General features: G+C 41.8%; 2 protein-coding genes across 2 annotated transcripts in view; both read left to right on the top strand.

Annotated features, from left to right (window-relative positions):
* ZGRF1 (zinc finger GRF-type containing 1) overlaps nucleotides 1–4,421 on the top strand; it is a 37,315-nt gene extending 32,894 nt beyond the window's left edge. Inside the window, exons 23-26 of the mRNA XM_032223521.1 lie at nucleotides 1,670–1,846; nucleotides 2,575–2,709; nucleotides 3,085–3,346; nucleotides 4,115–4,421. Coding sequence (XP_032079412.1) covers nucleotides 1,670–1,846; nucleotides 2,575–2,709; nucleotides 3,085–3,346; nucleotides 4,115–4,266 — 726 coding nt within the window. The 3' untranslated portion in view covers nucleotides 4,267–4,421. The remainder of the gene's footprint in view (nucleotides 1–1,669; nucleotides 1,847–2,574; nucleotides 2,710–3,084; nucleotides 3,347–4,114) is intronic.
* A 13,218-nt stretch (nucleotides 4,422–17,639) lies between these two features.
* On the top strand, nucleotides 17,640–18,434 carry NEUROG2 (neurogenin 2). The gene has a single exon (XM_032224364.1). It carries the CDS (start codon nucleotides 17,640–17,642, stop codon nucleotides 18,432–18,434), a length of 795 nt encoding a protein of 264 aa, XP_032080255.1.
* Nucleotides 18,435–18,883: the final 449 nt, after the last annotated feature.

The following is an 18,883-nucleotide window of genomic DNA, read 5'->3' as shown; positions in this document are numbered from 1 at the left end:
GTTTCTTCTTCCCTTATTAAAATAGAAAAATACAAATACATTCCAAATGTTGCTGATTAATAATCTGGCAAGACAGTTGATGCACAATTGTGTTCATATTCACAAATTACAAATAAAAAGATAGTATACAAATATATTTAGAAAAATAAAACAAAGGTACGTGACCAAATTATCTTACTTCTTTGTTGGGAAAAAAGGTTAAACATTATAAAGAAGAATCCACAAGTTTGCAGGTAGATTTAGCCTTCTGAGTGCATTAAAAAATTACCTCAGTTCTCCATAGCTGTGGCTAAAGGGTTTATAACTCTTATAACTGAAACATTTTATAAACCAGAAGACAAGTATATTTTTCACCGGTTATATAGAGTTAGGCTAATAATTTTATTTATATCAGACGTGTGATGATAGCACAACAGCCCTAAAACTATGAATTAGTATTCCAGTTCATGGCAGCAAGGATTTTATAACCAATTTACTTATTTTCTGAAATAATCAGTGTAAAATAAAACAACTGTTTCTTATGACAACTTTTGTGAATTATTTTCTGTATTGACACAATAGTCTGAAATCTGTCTCTGATAAAATTCCTAAGCATTTTAAATGAGTGGATTTACATTTTTTAAAAATTGCAGTACAGGGCGGGGCATAACCTTTTCCTAGGGGGTCACAGCAACACTTGTAATAACAACACAAATAATTCATACACCATTCGAAAGCCCATCAAAAACTGAGTTTATTGACACGATTTAATAGTCAGTATGACCACCATTAGCCCTTCGAACAGCATTCAAACGAGGTGGATAAGAACACAACAAATCTTCAAACAGTTCCGTTCAATTTTCCAGATTTTTCAACACAGTTTCCAAATTCATTCTCAAAGTTTCAACCGAATATCGATTTTGACCTTGCTCCTGAATCATCAGAGCTTCCACTTCATCCTTAATTATGGCCCCAATGTTCTCTGCCGGATTGAGATCTGGCGAATTGAGATCTGGCTCCAGCATCGCGAGCCTCTCGAAAGGCAATGCATTTTATTCTGTCAATGATCCTTTGTTCTTCCGAATCGAATTTTCCAGCCATTCTTAAAGCAAATTTAACATTTAATAGCTCATTCAATTCAGTTTTTTATGGGCTTTAAAATGAGGTGTCGCGGAAGTTGTAAACTGCTGTCGATCTTGCTGTGACCCCCTAGGAAAAGGTTATGCCCCGCCCTGTATTTGTCCCATGACACAAAAGACTTAATAATTTCCTAATGTATATTTCAATAACTATTTGTCTTAGTATCCTTATATTGTTGCATATATTACTTACAACAAAAAGCCTGGCATAAAAATAAATCTCAATATTGTATTATTTATACAATAAGAGTTTATACAGTATGTTAGGCACAAAGTATCGGGATTATTCTTCAAGTCGCACTACAGATGATTTATTCAAATCTATACACAGGACTCTGGTTAACTAACAGCACTAATTTGGTGATAGATAAAGATCCAAGGCAAGAGCGGGACAGCAATCCAAGGACTTTAAAGTGGTGATGTGCCTAATTTCACCCCCTCTCAGCTCTGCCTGCTATTTTCCTATATTATACTGTATAATTGATAACATTAGTTATTTAACAGTGCTTTCCATTATTTTTGCTCTCTTTTTCTCCTTGCTATAATCACAGGGATATGCACCTATATTACTTAGAACACAGTATCGTTGTCACCCTGTTATTGCTGCTCTAACTAATGAGCTATTTTATGAAGGAATTCTGTTGAATGGAATTTCTGAAACAGACCGAAGTCCTCTCCTGGACTGGCTACCAACACTGTGTTTTTATAATGTTAACGGGTCAGAACAAGTAAGTATTGCATTAATTGAAGATAACCGTTTAGAATTAAAAACTTGTGGTTTTCATGTTCTTTTGTAAACCAAATTGTTTAGGACAGATATTCTAGAAGAAAAATCCATGAAGTAATTGTATTCTGAGCAAAACATATCCATGGAACTTCTCCATTTCATACACTCATGGCTAAAATAGTTAATCCATACAAATGAGCTTCTTCCTAGAGCCATGATGGCGAAGCTATGGCTCCGGAGGGCTAAAACCGCCCCTACGAACAAACCAGAAGTCTGTTCCTGAATTTCCGGTTTGCCTGTAGGGCTGGTTTTTCGCACTCTAGAGGCTTCAGGGAAGCGGGGGAGGCTGTTTTCATCCTCCCCAGGCTCCTATAAAGCCTCTGGAGCCTGGGGAGGGCAAAAAAAGCACACCAAAAATGGGGGAGAAGCGCTAGTTATGCACACATGTGCGCTGGGGTCATGCACAAAGCATTATGGGTGTGGCATGCCCGTGCACGCCCCCCCTGCGGTCCCCCCGCTTTTGGAATGAGAACCACATAGGGTTCACCATCACTGTCCTAGAGTGTGCACCTCTCTCAGTCTCATTTGATTGAGCATTCCAGTGAGAGAACTATGATAAATGTATCTTGCTAAAAAGTCTTAAATTAATAGTACTACATTTCATTATTCTACCAAACAATCGTATCACTGACTTTTTTTCCATTATATAATTCTAAATCTGTTTTCTAGATCGAGGCAGACAACAGTTTCTACAATATGGCAGAATCATTTTTCATTGTCAAATTAATACAATCTCTGATTGCCAGCGGAGTGGATGGATCTATGATTGGGGTAATAACTCTCTACAAATCCCAAATGAGCAAGGTATGTTTTAGTCACTAAAACAATTCCAATTGTTTTGGATATCATTAATTTGATTTTTTTCAAACAAAAGACTCTCAGCTTTGTTAAGCTTTAAACTAATTGGGAATTTATCATGATGATTCTGTTTAAAAACCAGAATAAATTAAAAACCAAAAGTTCATAGTTCAGTAAAGGGATGGCTTACCTCAATTTTTAATGCACTGATCCCATAACCATAAAAATTTTCAATTATTTTTGTGTCTTTTAGGGTTTTTGTATTCAACCTGCTCCAATGGTAGACATGTTAAGAGTATATATCATTAGCCATAATTTTATTTAATTCAATTTTTTGCAAAGCCGTAGACTGTCATGGACTTCATCTGTTTCTGTTTGCAGATCCGTAACTTGTTTGTTGCTATACGCATGGATGCTGCCCAAATAAAGACTGTCCAGGTGTCTACAGTGGATGCTTTCCAGGGAGCAGAGAAAGAAATAATTGTTTTATCTTGTGTAAGGACAAGACAAGTTGGCTTCATAGATTCAGAAAAGAGAGTGAATGTGGCTCTCACTAGAGGAAAAAGACATTTATTGATAGTAGGAAATCTAAACTGTTTAAGAAAGAACAAATTATGGGGAAGTGTTATTCAGCATTGCACAGGTAAAGTAAGATACTTTAAAATATAAATTACTCCTGTATTTATTCATTATACTTATAGTCTGCCTGTACTTTGAAATGCAAGAAAAGAGGGAAACCACCCCAATATTATTTTTACAATAGTAATTTGTTGACATAGTCTGATTAGCGAGGGAATGGCTGGGCTAAAATTTCCTTGAAGTGTTTTGATTCACCAGAAACTTGACCCAAGCTCTCTGTGCTCAAGGTGATACCTTAACAACAGTTTACACCAGTGGTAGTCAACCTCGTCCCTACCGCCCACTAGTGGGCATTCAGCTTTTATGGTGGGCGGTAGGGGTTTGCTGTAACTCTGCTTTATAAGTTTTATAAAGTAAAGTTACTTCCCTACTTTATAAACCACCATTACTGTGGAACCGGTGGGTGGTTAGAAAATTTTACTACTAACAGAGATACAAAAGTGGGTGGTAGGTATAAAAATGTTGACTACCCCTGGTTTACACCATGGCAGACTGGTGGAGGAAGAGGGGATGGTAGTATGGGAGCGGCAGACATTACATGAGCACATGCAACTCCATTTGTGTGAGTGGAGGGCACATGCACCCATTGCTCGCATAAATAGAGCTGTGCGCATGCACACTTGCCCACCACTTGTGTGGCTCAGGGGTTGGGGGACCCTGTGTTATACAACTTTAAATTGTCTCTCTTTAAAGTCATCACTATATCAAGCAGATCTCTCATGTATAGAGGCCAGTGTGTTTAAGGTTAAATATACTATTCTGTTATTTATAGGGAGAGAAAATGGATTACAACATGCTAACCAATGTGAGCAACAACTGAATGATATTGTTAAATCTTATTTCAAGAGAAAGATGGAAGAAGAAGCCATCATGAAAAAGAAAAAATCTAAAAATGAATCCGTTTCTCAAAAAACAAACTCATAAATATACTGAATTATATCAATGATTTCATCTTCAAAATCAAAAATTGCAGTTTTTATATTTTAAGTGCCTCCACTGTTACATGCATTAATGGTTTTTAAAAAGTTTAAATATAATAAATAACTTTATAACAAGGTATTTTTTAATGAAAGTTAACTTACTAGGAACTGTACATTTCATGACAATAAACTTCTTCATACACAGCTGTTTTAATTCTTGGACTGCTCTATAAATACCATGTCATTAAATGAACTCCTATTTAAAATATTTCTCATGGGTTTTTCAATAGGATACGAATTTATTCATAAATAATGGATAACAGTTTTCACTATCACAATAGATACCTATGGTACTTTCTGCAATCAGTTGTGTAAGATCATTGGGAGGAAAGTCCATATTTGGCTTCTTTTTTTTCTCTTACAATTATATCACTTGGTATCACTGTGGGATTCTTTAAACTACCCATTCGAGCTCCCTAACTTCAAGCAGGAATTCAAACTAAGCATGTCTTACAAATTAACTATAGCTAAGTTAGAACACATGCAAAGGATGGGTGCCCACTAATTCTCTAAGTAATTGATTTCACTGCTAACCCTCATTTTCTTTTAGTAAATATTTTCTATAATCTGCCTTCTTGCAACTTAAATTCACTATTTCATGGCTTCACCTTTTATCTAATAACCTGTCACATGTTTCAGTGCAATCATATCTCCTCCTGTTTTCTGAACACTTAATATAACAAGTTCTTTACATTTCTTTACTTCTGACTTAATTTGAAGATCCCTGATCATGTTTGTTCCAATCTTATAAGTGTACTGCAGCAACAAAACATGGTATTCAAGGTGTATGTCTGAGCAATACATAAGACCCAATAAAGTATCACTATTATAATTCTATTATAATTCTTGGCGTTTGTTGATAACTGCTAAGTTATAAATCAAACAAAGGAGGGGAGGTGTGGGAGGGATGGAAAGTATGCTTTCATTTGAGAAAAAATTATACACTTGGCTTGGCTTTTCTTTTCATGAATTCTATATTTCAATCTTAGATTATTTTCTCTTTATGTTAACGCCCTAAATCTCAGGATAGGTATCCCTGCTTATAAAAGAAAAGTATAAATAATTGTTTAGAGTCCATCTAATATTCCAAATCCTATTGATTAATATAAATTGTTAAATACTACATCTATAGTTATTTTGATACATATTAGCGGTATATTTGTTTGTGTGTCTGCGAATTTTGCAGGATCAAAGTGAATATTGGTATTCATGATATATTTTGGAATACCAATATTCACTTTGATCCTGCAATATCCTGCAAAATTCACTTTATTAAGCATGTCATCTTTGGGATTTTAGGAGGCAATAAAATTAAAGTTATTTTAATAAGCATTCTTAAACTAATTTTAACCTATCTTACACTCCTAAGACATCATGATAAATTATAATATCCCCATGACTTTGTAATATTTTCTTTTGCTAATGTACATAAAATACAGTTTTATTCATCTTACAAAAGCTAACAACACAAGATGTAGTTGCATGATCAGTTGAATATATATTCTTATTTTTTGTTTGTTTGAATTATACTTTAGAAAGTGGATATCAAAATGTATTGAAGTTAATGGTTTTGGATAGAAAGAATTTAATCTTCTAACAGAAATTAACCCTCCATTATTTAGCCAGGGATTATTTTTACTATATCATAAAGCTATTCTAATAGTTTAAAATAACACACAATCAGCCTTCTCAAAATATCGTATGGAAAATATTTACAGATTTAAAATACTGCATCTTAGAAATAAACATTTTGGTTTTTGCAGAGTTAAGATTCTAGCTAAAATAAAAATTGTCCGTTAGGTGGTGCCAGTGTACTCTCTGCTTTTCATTTCACAGCATGAAGGTAGCAAGCAAAGGTCATCTATTTTTTTCTTTGAAATAATGACAATTTGCATAATCTCACATGAATTAAGATAATTATTCAAATGTGATGCAAAACTCTTACCAATAGACTTTGAAGTTCTCTTCAGCCAAACGAAAATTGCACTCTAAACTTTGAAAGCTATCTACATTTCAAAAGTGAAGGCGAGTTTCACTATCATATTTTGGTTATTTCTTAAAAAGGTTTTAGCTCAAGCTGTCACTAAACCCATTAATACACAAAGTGTGGAAGAAATAGTCAAGAGCTGAATAGCATCTTTTAAATTACTGGTGACACCCCTGTTCCAGCTCCCTAAAATCTCAATCAACAATCCATTAGAACGCAACAGGAGTAAAACTAAATCCTCGTTTAAGTGTATTTATCCAATCTCTTTTCTCTCTTTCAAATGCTAAATCCATTTCAGCATATGCCCCTTCTTTCTCTCGCCTTTCTCTAAAGGCTGGCAGCCTATACTTCTCTTGTAAATATGAAAGATGCTAATCATATGACATATCACGTCTCAGTCGGAGCTTGGAATAAAGCCTTGAGATTTGGGATCATTGCCTCCAGACAACAGCTTCATCAGCCGGAAAGTTGGGGTTTTTTTCTCCTTTCCTTCAACTCTCAATCCCTTCTTTGTCTAAGAAAAAACGCAGCCAACTCAAGCTACTCTGGCCATATGGTTCACTCTGTATTTTCTTATTTGAATTCTGAATTGTTTCTGTGACTTGCTAAGAGATTTTTTCCCCCCACTGGAAGTGCATATAAAGACATAGTCTTGCTATTTTAAGTTAGGATGCTACTATTGCATGAACTTCCTATTTTGATTAAAATCAACGCACTCTTCATTGATTTTATTTAAACTACTTCCTACAGCTGAATGAATTCCATTCTACTGAAGTAAGTATTCTTGGAAATAGAATTTCTTGACTTCCAACATTTGGAAATTGAATGAATTAATGAATAAATAAATAAATAAATACCAAAGTTGGTATTTTGTGCTCTACTTCGAAGCACAGTTTATTTTAATAGGGATCTGTCAGATTTCTTTTTCCCCATCTCTCCTACAGATATGTGTTTGTCTATATCTTCTCATTCTCTCGCCCCCCTCCTTCCTCAAGACCCTTTCAACGAATCATTAAATTCTACAGAGGTGGTCAAGCCAGGCCCGCTTTTCATGCATTTGGGAAAAGAAAGGAGTTCTTGAAGTTTAGAAGATACCCAAGGAAAACTCCTTGAATGACATCAAAAGAATGGGTTTCCATAGCTGTTGAAGCACGAGAGCCATGTAAGCTGCACAAAGGCGGGTTGGGGCAGTGGGACTGTCCCGCTGCTCTATCCCAGCACAATTGGGTCACTGAAATAGGGAATTAATTACCATTGGAGAGTGGGCAACCCATTCACCACTGCCTGAGTTTTATTAAACGCCAATATAAATAACAAAACAACTCTTGTGGCTGCACTATTCCGACACGCCAAAGGAAGGATTAGCTTGGGGATTAACATCTTAAAGTCTATGAGACTTTCTGACTCAAGGCTCAGAGCTGGTAATCGTATTTGTCTCCTGGTTCAGTGATTAGTGCTCCCTTACTCCAACCTTCGCCTGCTACCCAGTGTCCCTTTTTGCAGGCTTCCCTTTTTGGGTGTCCATTCCATCTCTGCTCACAATCGGCTGTTCTTTTAGCCAGGGACAGTGGGGGGAGAGAGAAGAAAGAGGGAAAGAAAGAAGAATTGCATCTCAACCATGCAATCTTCAAGTTTCTGGGAAAATGGAGGAGAAGAGCTTATGGGCTCCTGAGGCTGGGGTGGAGAGAGAGTCTGCAGCACTAAAAGAGGAGGGAGGGAGGGTGGGCGGGAGGGAGGGAGGAACAGCCTGAAGTTTAAAAATCACTGTTGAAGCCTGCACCTGCCATGCAAATGGGGCAGACAAAACAATCAGAGCACCCTCACAAAGAGGGAGAGTTGGAGAGAAAGAATAATTACAAGCAAGGGATGCCTCCAGGCTACATGGGTATAGGCATCTTCTGATGAGACCCCTAAAGGGCGCACATCTGTCAAACCAAAGGAAGTACGGGGAAATTGTTGTGCCCTTTGGAGCCCCATATAAACAAGATCAATTTCTCCACCCAGTGTTATTGCACTACTTTCTTCAGAGTTTCTGAGTGCCAAGTCTTAACAATAACAATAAATAATATACCATTACAAATTCAAGTTTACAATTAAAGTGAGTTAAGAATAGTTATGGTGAAAGGTATCTTATGAAAGTAAAAAAAAAAACAACTTTTATTTGCTTCTTTCTAGCCTTTTTGACTAAGCCTGAAGGGATGAAGAAAGGTGGAGGAGAGAGACTGATAATTAAAAATCTCTCAACTTTCTTTCTTTAACTAGATTAAACTTGCATTGCATCAAGCACAATGCCATGTAAGACAGAGCCACTTGGTGCAATGCAAACAGCTGAGGCACATCTGTAAACTTCTTGAGGGTCCTAAGGGCTTAGGCTACAGTTTTTGTGACAGTAATTCACACTTCTGAATCATTTTCATTAGCACCAAGCAAATTAACCTTATCTTGCATTTTTTAAAATAGTTCTCATTTAATTTGACGACATTTTTTTCTCAACCTTTTTTTTTTTTTTTAGAAATTATCATGGGTGAAGTATGATGTTCTTAACAAGCATCTAGTTAGCAGTGCTCAAGGGATAGGTGTCAACATTTCAGCTTTCATGGTATACTATTCCCTCTACTGACCTGCAGTTATGCTAATTCCCCAAATTTCAATCCCAGTCAAAGGGAAAAATTCAGAGAGAATGCCATGGGTTCCTTGACATGGCAGTTCAATTTTCTGTGGCAGTTTAATTTTCTGCATGGCAGTTTATGAATCGGAACTTTGTGAAATTGCTGCAAAATGTAAATATTCCACTGGACAAATGTAACTACTTTAAATCTAATTTAACTTCATTTTAATTAATTAGAGAGTGAGCAGATTGGAATTCACACTATAAACTACAATCAAAGAAACTATGTCATAGTATATGATCTGGGAATCAACCTCTTGACTCAGGCACTCTAAGTAAAATTAAATATCTTTGCTTGGTGAATATGGGTTAAATAGGAACCTGCACAGGTGTCACAAATGCCTTGGAGACGGGAATACTTTGGAAAGCAGATCCTGCATTGAAGACTACAAAGAATAAAGAATTAATTGTTTATTTTTGTGGTCTTGAGGGCTAAGCAAGATTGAGAAATTGAAAAATCGTATGAGGAAAAAACAGTAAACCACTACAATGTTGTTGCCAGGAAAACTGCACTGCTGAGTCCATGGAGTTACCAAATCACAGGTTTGACTAGAATGCACCTCTACCTTTGCAGAGACCAGCTAGCGAAATCTGGCTTTACTTCTTCAACGTGCTGGCAGGTTTAGGTGACTTTCATACATCGCATTATTGATATGATTAGCTTGGATGCTTACTTGGCAATTAATGTAAATACCGCCATCGTCGTTTGCGTCCACGCTTAGTGATTTAGTCGTGGACGGAGCCTCTCCTCATCAGTCGTCCCTCCCTCACCCAGGCCAGTCCCGCTGTGTAACTGGGGGGAGGGAGGGAGACGGGCGTTGTTGCGCCTTCCGCCGAGGTAAGCCCTCGCCCTGACCCCAAGACTTAACCTGAGCGCCCCACCGCGCAGCAAGCTTTCTCCTCGCCAGGCCTCTTGCTGGAAACCTGGCGGCGTCCTTCTGGCTGGCGCATCTTGGGCGGTCGGCCTGAGCCAGCCCAGTCGCCTTCCCTTGGGCCCGGTTCCCCTGTAACTTTTGGCCTTCAAGAGGTCGCCCCGGCGTTCAGGCGTCTTAAGCATCACAAAGGCTTCTCGCCGACGCCCCCCCCCCCCGCCCCGGCCGATCCTGCCCGCTCCCTGCCCTCTCCCTTAAATCACTGGCGTTTTCCTCGTTTCTTGATCCCCGCCTGCTTTGGCCTTTCATTGTTCTCCTAAAGGAGGATTGAGCTGCGCGAAAAGAGCTGCAGTTGAACAGTTTGACCCTTGCTGGACCGATCGGGTCCCGGGCCGGACAGGGATCTCAGGCCTTCCGCCCCCACCCAAGCCGGTGCCACCCCTTTTGCATAACCGTTCAGCCTCATTTCACCAGCACGCACTTAGCGGACCACACAAGTGCTCTACAGTGGCCGCCGTCCCGGTTTGTCGTCACTCCCGCTGGGCTTCAAAATGAAAAGGGACGGAAAATAAGATATTTCCCCTCCCCTCCATTTTCTTGACCAGAATGGTGGGCAAATTAGGCGAGGTGTATAAACACTTCCTGGGGAAGAAGAAAAGTAAACTTAACTCTTGCTCAGTCCCTAGAAATTAGTGGTTCCCAACCAAGGAGGTTGTAACTTATAATAGACATCATCCATTCCTCAGTCTGTCAGTTCATTCATAACATTTATTTGCTGCCCATCATTCTGGGTGGCTTACAACATAAAAACATTGAAAAACATTAAAATCATCCACTGCAAAAAAAAACCAATAGATAAAAACATTAACCAATAAAATCATGGACGCAAGATGGCAAAGAAGGAAGCTGGACGCATGGAGGTGAGGTTGAATTTTAATTCGTCAACCACGTCCAGTATAAAGCTCCCAAATTGAGTCCCCAAGCTATCTGGTAGAGCCAAGTCTTAAGGCTCCTACAAAATATCAGGAGGATGGGGGCCAATCTCAACTCATGGGGTAAGATGTTCCAGAAGTCAGAAGCCAGAAAAGGCTCTTGTCCTGGACCCCACCAGCCAAAATTACTTGTCTGATGGGATCCACAGTATGCCCCTCTTCTGGCATGGGTAAGACAGCTCTTCAAGTAGACTGAATCCATGCTATGCAAGGCTTTAAAGGTGATGACCAACACCTTGAATTGCACCCAGAAGTAGACTTGCAACCATTGCAACTCATGAAGTAGTAGTGTAACATGGACCACTCTAGGGGCCCTAAGAACTGCCCATGCTACCATACTTTTGCACCAGCTATAGCTTCCAAATGCTCTTCAAGGGTAGGCCTTTGTACATTGCATTACAATAGTCCAGATGTGAGATGATTAGGTCTTGAATAACTGAGGGCAGGGACTCCTCATCTGGGGAAGGCCTCAACTGGAGCACAAGACAAAGTTGTGCAAAGGCCCTCCTAACTGTGAGAGAGTTAGGAATTGTGAATCCAGGAGAACGCCCAAGTTGTGAACCAGGTTTGTCAGGGATAGTGTCACTCCATCCAGAACTAAAGATGTTACAGTTGCAGAGTTTGGACCTCCATGCACCCAAAACCACTCAGGCTTGCCAGATTCAGCCAAAGTCTGTTGTCCCCCATCCAGGGCCCTGCAGCCTCCAGGCACTGTGAAGCAGCAGCCCAGCATCATTTGGGTCATCAGGGATGGAGATATAGAGCTACTGTATTTTTTAGAGTATAAAACGCACCGGTGTATAGGACGCATCAAGATTTCAAAGAGGGGGAAGGCAAAAATGCCCCCATTTTTTGCCAAAATGGAGGCATTTTTCCTCCGTGCTGAAGCCTGCATCTGGGAGGTGGAGGAAGCAAAAACAGGATTTCACCCCTGCCTATGAGTAAATCTGTCTGAAGGAAGTAGAAATAATGCTATTTGAGGCAATGAAGAATTAAAACAGTCAAGAATGACTACATGTGCTTTGCGTTAAATGTGCAAAGATAATTTCTATGTACTTTATCAAATTAATTTCATATAATCAATTTCAGTTGTAAACTACAGGTAGAATTATTCAATTAAAGCATGGTCACACAAAAGATAAATGAATAAATGAAGCCCTGGAATGGATGGGATAGAAAGAATAACTGGATATTATAGAGATAAACAATTAGGAAAATACGGAGTGTAATCTTACTGTAATAAATGGAGTGATACAATTTATTTGGAATATAACTTTCATGGTCTGGGTTGCACACATATAAATTCACTTCATTAATGGAAGAGTGGCTGATTGCGTCCTGCTAAGTCATCTTTAAGTAGCTGAGTTCATCACTGAAACTAAAGTGTGGTTTAGAAATGTAGGTGGCTAAATTTATGAAACCTTGGAAACTGAAATCAAGCAAATGATGGGTGGGCACAGGACTGATACCTTGCAGTCTTTCAGAGGGGAAAAATGCCTTCTTTTCTCTTTTTTGTGGTTGCTATTATTCTCTAAAATGGTATGCTTGGTAAGTTGTGGTTTTAAATAAATGTGCTCCAGAAGCAAGAAAATTTCTTGGAACCTTTCTTCTAATTCAGGCTTTATAGAACAAACACTCTCCATTGAAATCCAAAAGAGACTCTCAAACCAAAGCAAAGAAGAACTTCTCTGCACTCTGGCTTTAATGTGTGGCTTATTCCATTGCTAGGGATTCCATTCTTCTGCCATGCTAACAAATCCAGCCCCTTTTGCTTGCAGCTGTCCATAGTAGACCCTTTGGTAAATCCTCCTAGCCCTGGATCAAACACCAGGGACGGCTGCTTGGAGCACAGTACAGGAGAGGAAAGTCTGATGGGGTAAGTAGGATGCTAGCTTGTTTGACCCAAGATCAATGTTACTCCTCCAAATGGCTTTGAGTTGGAGTCTGTTGGGTCTGTAATCCTCCATTGCCTGTTGTTTCCCTTTTCCTTTTGTCATTGCTTTAAATGTAACAGCATGAGCCAACCAAGAGTGATGACAGGGGCAGCTGATAGCCATTTCCATATATCTGCCTCAGAATGCCCTAGCGATATTAATGTTAAACACACCTTGATCATGCCAGGAATTAAATATATGCATAAATTGTTACAAATATATTATAGTAAAAAAGGAAATTCCATAATTTGGGGTCTAAAAGATGGGCTTCATGTTGGGGATGATTGATAGATTAATCTCAGATCCCATCCCACTGCTCTGGCTCATCCTATTCCTATACCTTTTAGCTATTGTATTTTTTATGTTTGTAATATTTTATTTATGCATGAGTCAAAAAGAGGGCTGTGAAAATATTTACAGACCTCTCACATCCTGGACATAAACTGTTTGAACTCCTACCCTCAAAATGATGCTATAGAGCACTGCACACTAGAACAACTAAGCACAAGGAGTTTTCCCCCTGAACGCCATCACTCTGCTGAACAAATAATTCCCACAACACTGTCAAACTATTCACTAAGTCTGCATTACTATTACTCTTCTCATCATTCCTATCAACCATCTCCTGCCACTTATGACTGTATGACTGTAACTTTGTTGCTTGTATTGTTACAATTTATATTGTGTCCTAATATGATTTGATTGCTTATTTGTATCCTACGACTATTATTAAGTGTTGTACCTTATGATTCTTGATGAATGTATCTTTTCTTTTATGTACACTGAGAGCATATGCACCAAGACAAATTCCTTGTGTGTCCAACCACACTTAGCCAATAAAGAATTCTATTCTATTCTATTTATATAATTTTATTTTTTTTAATAATGTAAGCCGCCCAGAGTAACCCTGTGGTAAGATAGGCACCCAATAAATTTAATACATAAATATGTAATGCTTCACCATCTCCTCTGCGTGAGCCAAGTTATTGATCTGTGGCCAGAGAAATGCTTGGAAATGTGTGAATGTACAGCTTTCCTGAAGGCTCATTGGTTTGAAACCAGCCCAAGGCCGATGACAAGGTCATAGTTAGCAAGGTATGGTGAACACCAGAAGAAGGCACAATATGGACAGTCTAATTTATGGTGGTATTCAAAGATTAGGAATACACTATATTACAGTGAAGGCTAAATAATATGCAGACCTGTTAGTGAGAAAATCTTTTTTGAGGGCAGGACACCATAGACTTTGGGGCATCTCAGAGACCAGACTAAACTATAAACTGAACTATCTAAAAGAAGGGAGTGGGAAAGGGGAAAAATATTTTGCCATCTGTCAAAACAAAAGATTTAAATTATATAAGGGACTTCAGCAGAAGGATTCCAAGAAAGATTCCTGAAAATCAAGGTTGATCAGCAAGAGTAGTCGACTTCACTAGATCTTGGGATGTTTATAGATGAGAGATCCCAGCCAAAATGCCAGAGTAAAACAAGTACTGTATTTTTCAGAGTATAAGATGCACCAAAATTTTGAAGAGGCAAATTTTTTTAAAAAGTTTTTGCACTCTGCAGACCATCTAAAAACGGCCCATTTTTCATGAAAACAGGCCTGTTTTTTGTCAAAAAAGGCATGCATAGCCTTTAGGAGGATTGTAGAATGCTCCTGGGGGTGGGGGCAAAGACAAGCAAAAAATGGCCCATTTCCCCTCATTTTTGCCCTCCCCAGCCCCCAGGAGCACTTTGGAAGCCTCCTAAAGGTTATGCACGGCCATTTTTGCAAAAAAGGGCTGGATTTCAGGAGGCCAAAAATGCTATATTCAGTGTATTTTCACCCTCTTTTTTGAGGGAAGTTTATTTGAGCTGAAATAAACTTGGTGTGAGTCTCCAAGTATGATAGTAATCAATAGCGGCATAAAATAATTACAGAATGCAATTACAGAAGAAAAAGATATTTGAGGAATATGAGGGAGAGTGACATCTTCCTTGCTTATGAAATCATGCAATTATAAACTTAAAAAGGGCCTGTTAAGCTGCCTCACACCCACCCCCAGAGCTCACTAACAGAATCTAATTTAAAGCAACTTTAACAACGGTCTCTTAACACCACCCAAAAAGCTCACCGATAAATTGCTTAATTTTCCTAGTATTAAACAGGTAGTCTTTGATTTATAAAAGTTCATTTGGTGATTGGAGTTGCAAGAGCACTGAAAAAAGTGACTTATGACAGTTTTTCACACTTACAGCTGTTACATCTTCATGGTCACGTGATCAAAATTCAGCTGTTTGGCAACTGATTCCTCTATATGACAGTTGCGGTGTTCTGGAGTCACATGATCCCCTTTTGCGATCTTCTAACAAGCAAAGTTAATGGGGAAGCCATATTCATGTAACAACCATGTTACTAACTTAATAACAGTGATTCACTTAACAACTTTGACGAGAATGATGGCAAAATGGGACAAAACTCACTTAACAACTGTCTTGCTTAGCAAAAGAAATTTTGGGCTCGATTGTGATCGTAAGTTGAAAATTACTTGTATTTTATGAAATCACAGAAAATCTAATGTTTATATTATCTTTCTGATCAAAGCATTCTGTGACACATTAAAGACTGAGAGCCTTTCTTCACTATGGATTCTAAGTCTAACTAAACACTTGCTATCCCAAAATATGAATGGAAGAATATTTTGGGTGCCGCTTGGGTCCTTCCTTCCTAAAATTTAGGAATTTCTAGGCATTGTATCAATAACTGATCTGTTCACAGCTTCTTGAAAATGATTCATTTAACAACTTCAGTTGTTCGCTTAACAACCATGGCAAAAAAAGAGTCACAAAATTGGGTGCTACTTAACAACTGCTTTGCTTAGCAACACTAATTGTGATCCCAATTGTGGCACCACAAGTGGAACCAGCCACAGGTAAATTGAAGTTTAAACAAGAGGAACACTAATGAATGGGGGTTGCAAGGCATCTATTAGTCTGTGGTGCAGCCTATTCCCTCCTTATGAGAGAAGCTCCTTTTCATTAGGAGAAACTTAGATCAATATGAGGTGGAAGAGACTCAATGCCTTTCATAATGAAAAAATACAAGTTGTCCACTCTTTGCTCTTCAAGTACAAACACATATCATGCCTCTAGCTCTCTTTTTTTTCTGCGTTGGCCAGCCTCCTCTTGTCCAACCACCGGTTTCGTTTTTTGGCACACTCTTTTCTCCCAATTAAAAAAAGGTAAGCAGCATGGAGCATGGGGAGGTGCCCCTCCTGCTTGGGCTGCCGGGGCCACGCTTGGCGTGTCGGGAGGGCGACGGCTGTGGGACAGGCCCGCTTCCTCTCCCTCAGCGCAGCCCTCGGGCCTAATGAGTTGTCCAAAGGAAGCAGGTTCCAGCGCGCGTGGCTAGCGGGACGCTCTGATTGGCCAGCTGCGCCTCGCGACCCTCCATTCATTAATAAATTAGCGGCACGCTCCAGCCGAGCGCAAGGCACCAATCACACCCCAGAATTGTCCCGGTTGCCAACACACTTTCGGAGGATCAGATAAAAGGGGGGAGGGGGAGGGGAGGGGGAAGAGGGGCATGCACACACACCCTAAAAAAAAAGAAAAGAGATGAGCGATGATAATGAAATGAAAAGGAAAGCTAAACCTGGGGAGGGGGGGGGAGAGAGCCGAGGAGGCCCCGGGGGTACATTTGATTGTTTTCCATGGGGTATATAAGGGGTTTTAAGTAGAGTCGTGTGCCAGACACACAGCCGCGGAAACACAAGCAGCTTCGCTTTAACTGGAGGGTCCAGGCGCGTGCCAGCAGCTTTCCCCACTGAGTTGCCCTGTTTCTTGCACACACGGAGGCCGGCAGCGACGGGCCAGACAGCCAGCCCTTTAAAGACCTATCTCCCCCTCCCCCGGTCCCCCTCAGAGCAAGAGGCCCTGGACCCACACCAACACCCAGCCACGGTGGGACCTTCTCCAGCAACCGGGAGGGAACGGCGCGGGGCCAAGCTGACCCCTGAAGGTTGCCCCAAGGGGCGGTGCGGAACGAGACAGAAGCAGCCAGCCGCGTCTTCGGGCCAAAAAAAAGAAGGCCGAGAGGGGAAAAAAAACACCAATTCGCTTACTTCCAAAGAGCCAAGTAAGTTTCCAAACTTCCCCCTCTCTCTTTTTTCCCCTCCCCCATTTCTTTGAGGAGAACTTGGTTGGCGGTTTCCTAAGCGATTGACGCTTAGGGCGCAATCGCAGTGCGGCGCGCGCTCTCTCGGCCTCCCCTCACCGGCCGCCGAGCAAAGGCAACCCTGCCGTATTTCTGCAACGCCTGGAAGCGAGACGCCCGTGTGGTTAGTTAGTTCATGTTCGGTACAAGCAAAGGCGGTGCGGGGAAGTCAACGGCACTCGTGATCCCGAAGTGACCCCTGAGAACTGGACCTTAAAGACTTTAAAGCGCAGAGGTCTTCAAACATAGCAACTTTAAGACTGGGGGACTTCAACTCCCAGAATTCTCCAGCCAGCAGAGCTGGCTGGAGAATTCTGGGAGTTGAAGTCCCCCAGTCTTAAAGTTGTCAAGTTTGAGGACCCTGTTAGCAGAGTCCAACACGGACCTTTGTGCGTCGACGTGCATCGCCGTTACATTGGCGGTCTATCGAAGCCATGGAAAAGTTGCGCACACATGTATTAGAGACGAAGCCAGGACTCTTGGGGAGCAGCAGACAGCTTTCCCTCGTTTGTAAGAACTGACCCATCCACGCCTTTGGTGCGCTCTTACGCGCGGCGGTGGGCTCGTTGGCGCGTTTTGGGTGAGCCGGGTGGGGAATGTTCCCTCAGGAGCTCCAACTGCCTTTCCTCCAAATGACCGCTTGCCTGGATTTTGTCTTCTTGCAGGATGTTCGCCAAGCCAGAGTCCCTGGAAGTGAAGGAGGAAGAGGGGCTCCTTGACCCCCGGTCCTCGCCCTCGCCCTCCTCGCCTTCGTCTTCCTTCCCCTCCCCTTCCTCCCTGGCCCCGTTCTCGTCGGGCTCCGAGGGGGAGGACGAGGTGGAAGAAGAGACGTCCCGCGTCCTCCTGTCCCCTTCAGCGCCCGAGGTGGCCGTAAAAGCGGCGGAGCACGCGCGCCTTCCGCTGCTCGGCTTGAGGCGGCACGGCTGCAAGAGGCGCTCCGGTCGGGCGCGAAACGCTTCCCGCCTCACCAAGACGGCCGAGACGGTGCAACGGCTGAAGAAGAGCCGCCGCCTGAAAGCCAACAACCGCGAGAGGAACCGCATGCACAACCTCAACGCGGCCCTGGATGCCCTGCGGGAAGTGCTGCCCACCTTCCCGGAGGACGCCAAGCTGACCAAGATCGAGACGCTGCGCTTCGCTCACAACTACATTTGGGCGCTGACCGAGACGCTCCGCTTGGCCGACCATTGCGGAGGCGGAGGAGCGGCCGCTGCTGCTGCCGCCGCCGCCGCCGCCTTCTCCGAGGCAATGCTGGGAAGTATTAGCGGCGGCGGCAGCAACAGCATTTCTCCGGCGTCCTCCTCGGGTTCCTGGAGCTGCACCACCAGCCCCGCTCCTTCGGCCGGCTCCTCGGCATACAGCTGTACTTTGTCGCCCTCCAGCCCCGGCAGCTCGGTCTCTGAGTTGGACTTTTGGCAACCGGAAAACCCCGGCTATCTACTGTCTAGAGATTTGATCTGATGCCTGCTGGCTTCCCACTCGTCCCTCCCCGCTTGGGCCGGAGGGTGGGTAGACTGACGTGGCCCACCAGTAGCGGAGACCCCATGATTCGATTGCCGGGAAAGAACCGAGCGGGCTGGGGCGCGCAGCAAACATCGCTGGAGGCCAAAATGTTAAGGCGGAGCGCCGGATCCCTGGGACGCTGACTGCGATCCTCCGCCGACCCTTTGTAGGGCTCTGGACGCTTTCGAATGTCTTCCGCTCCCCCGCGAGATGTCTGGCCCTGGTGGCATCTGCTTGTTTCCCATTGCCAGCCTGGCGGCTGTGGGAATTACACCTGTCAAACCAAACTTTCTGTCACTGTGATGTGCACTTTCCCACAATGTCTTTTGTTCTTTCTCGCTCTTCTGCCTCCCTCGCTCACGGCGACGTACATACCTCTTTTTCCTAGCGCTCCCTCTGCTTTTAGC

This window comes from Thamnophis elegans, chromosome 9 (genome assembly GCF_009769535.1).
Source record: "Thamnophis elegans isolate rThaEle1 chromosome 9, rThaEle1.pri, whole genome shotgun sequence".
In the NCBI taxonomy this organism is placed as follows: Eukaryota; Metazoa; Chordata; class Lepidosauria; order Squamata; family Colubridae; genus Thamnophis; species Thamnophis elegans.
This window is presented reverse-complemented; position numbering and strand designations above follow the sequence as displayed.

Excerpts from the sequence above, each read along its gene's own strand:
- NEUROG2 (XM_032224364.1), top strand. The coding sequence starts at position 17,640 with ATGTTCGCCAAGCCAGAGTCCCTGGAAGTGAAGGAGGAAGAGGGGCTC.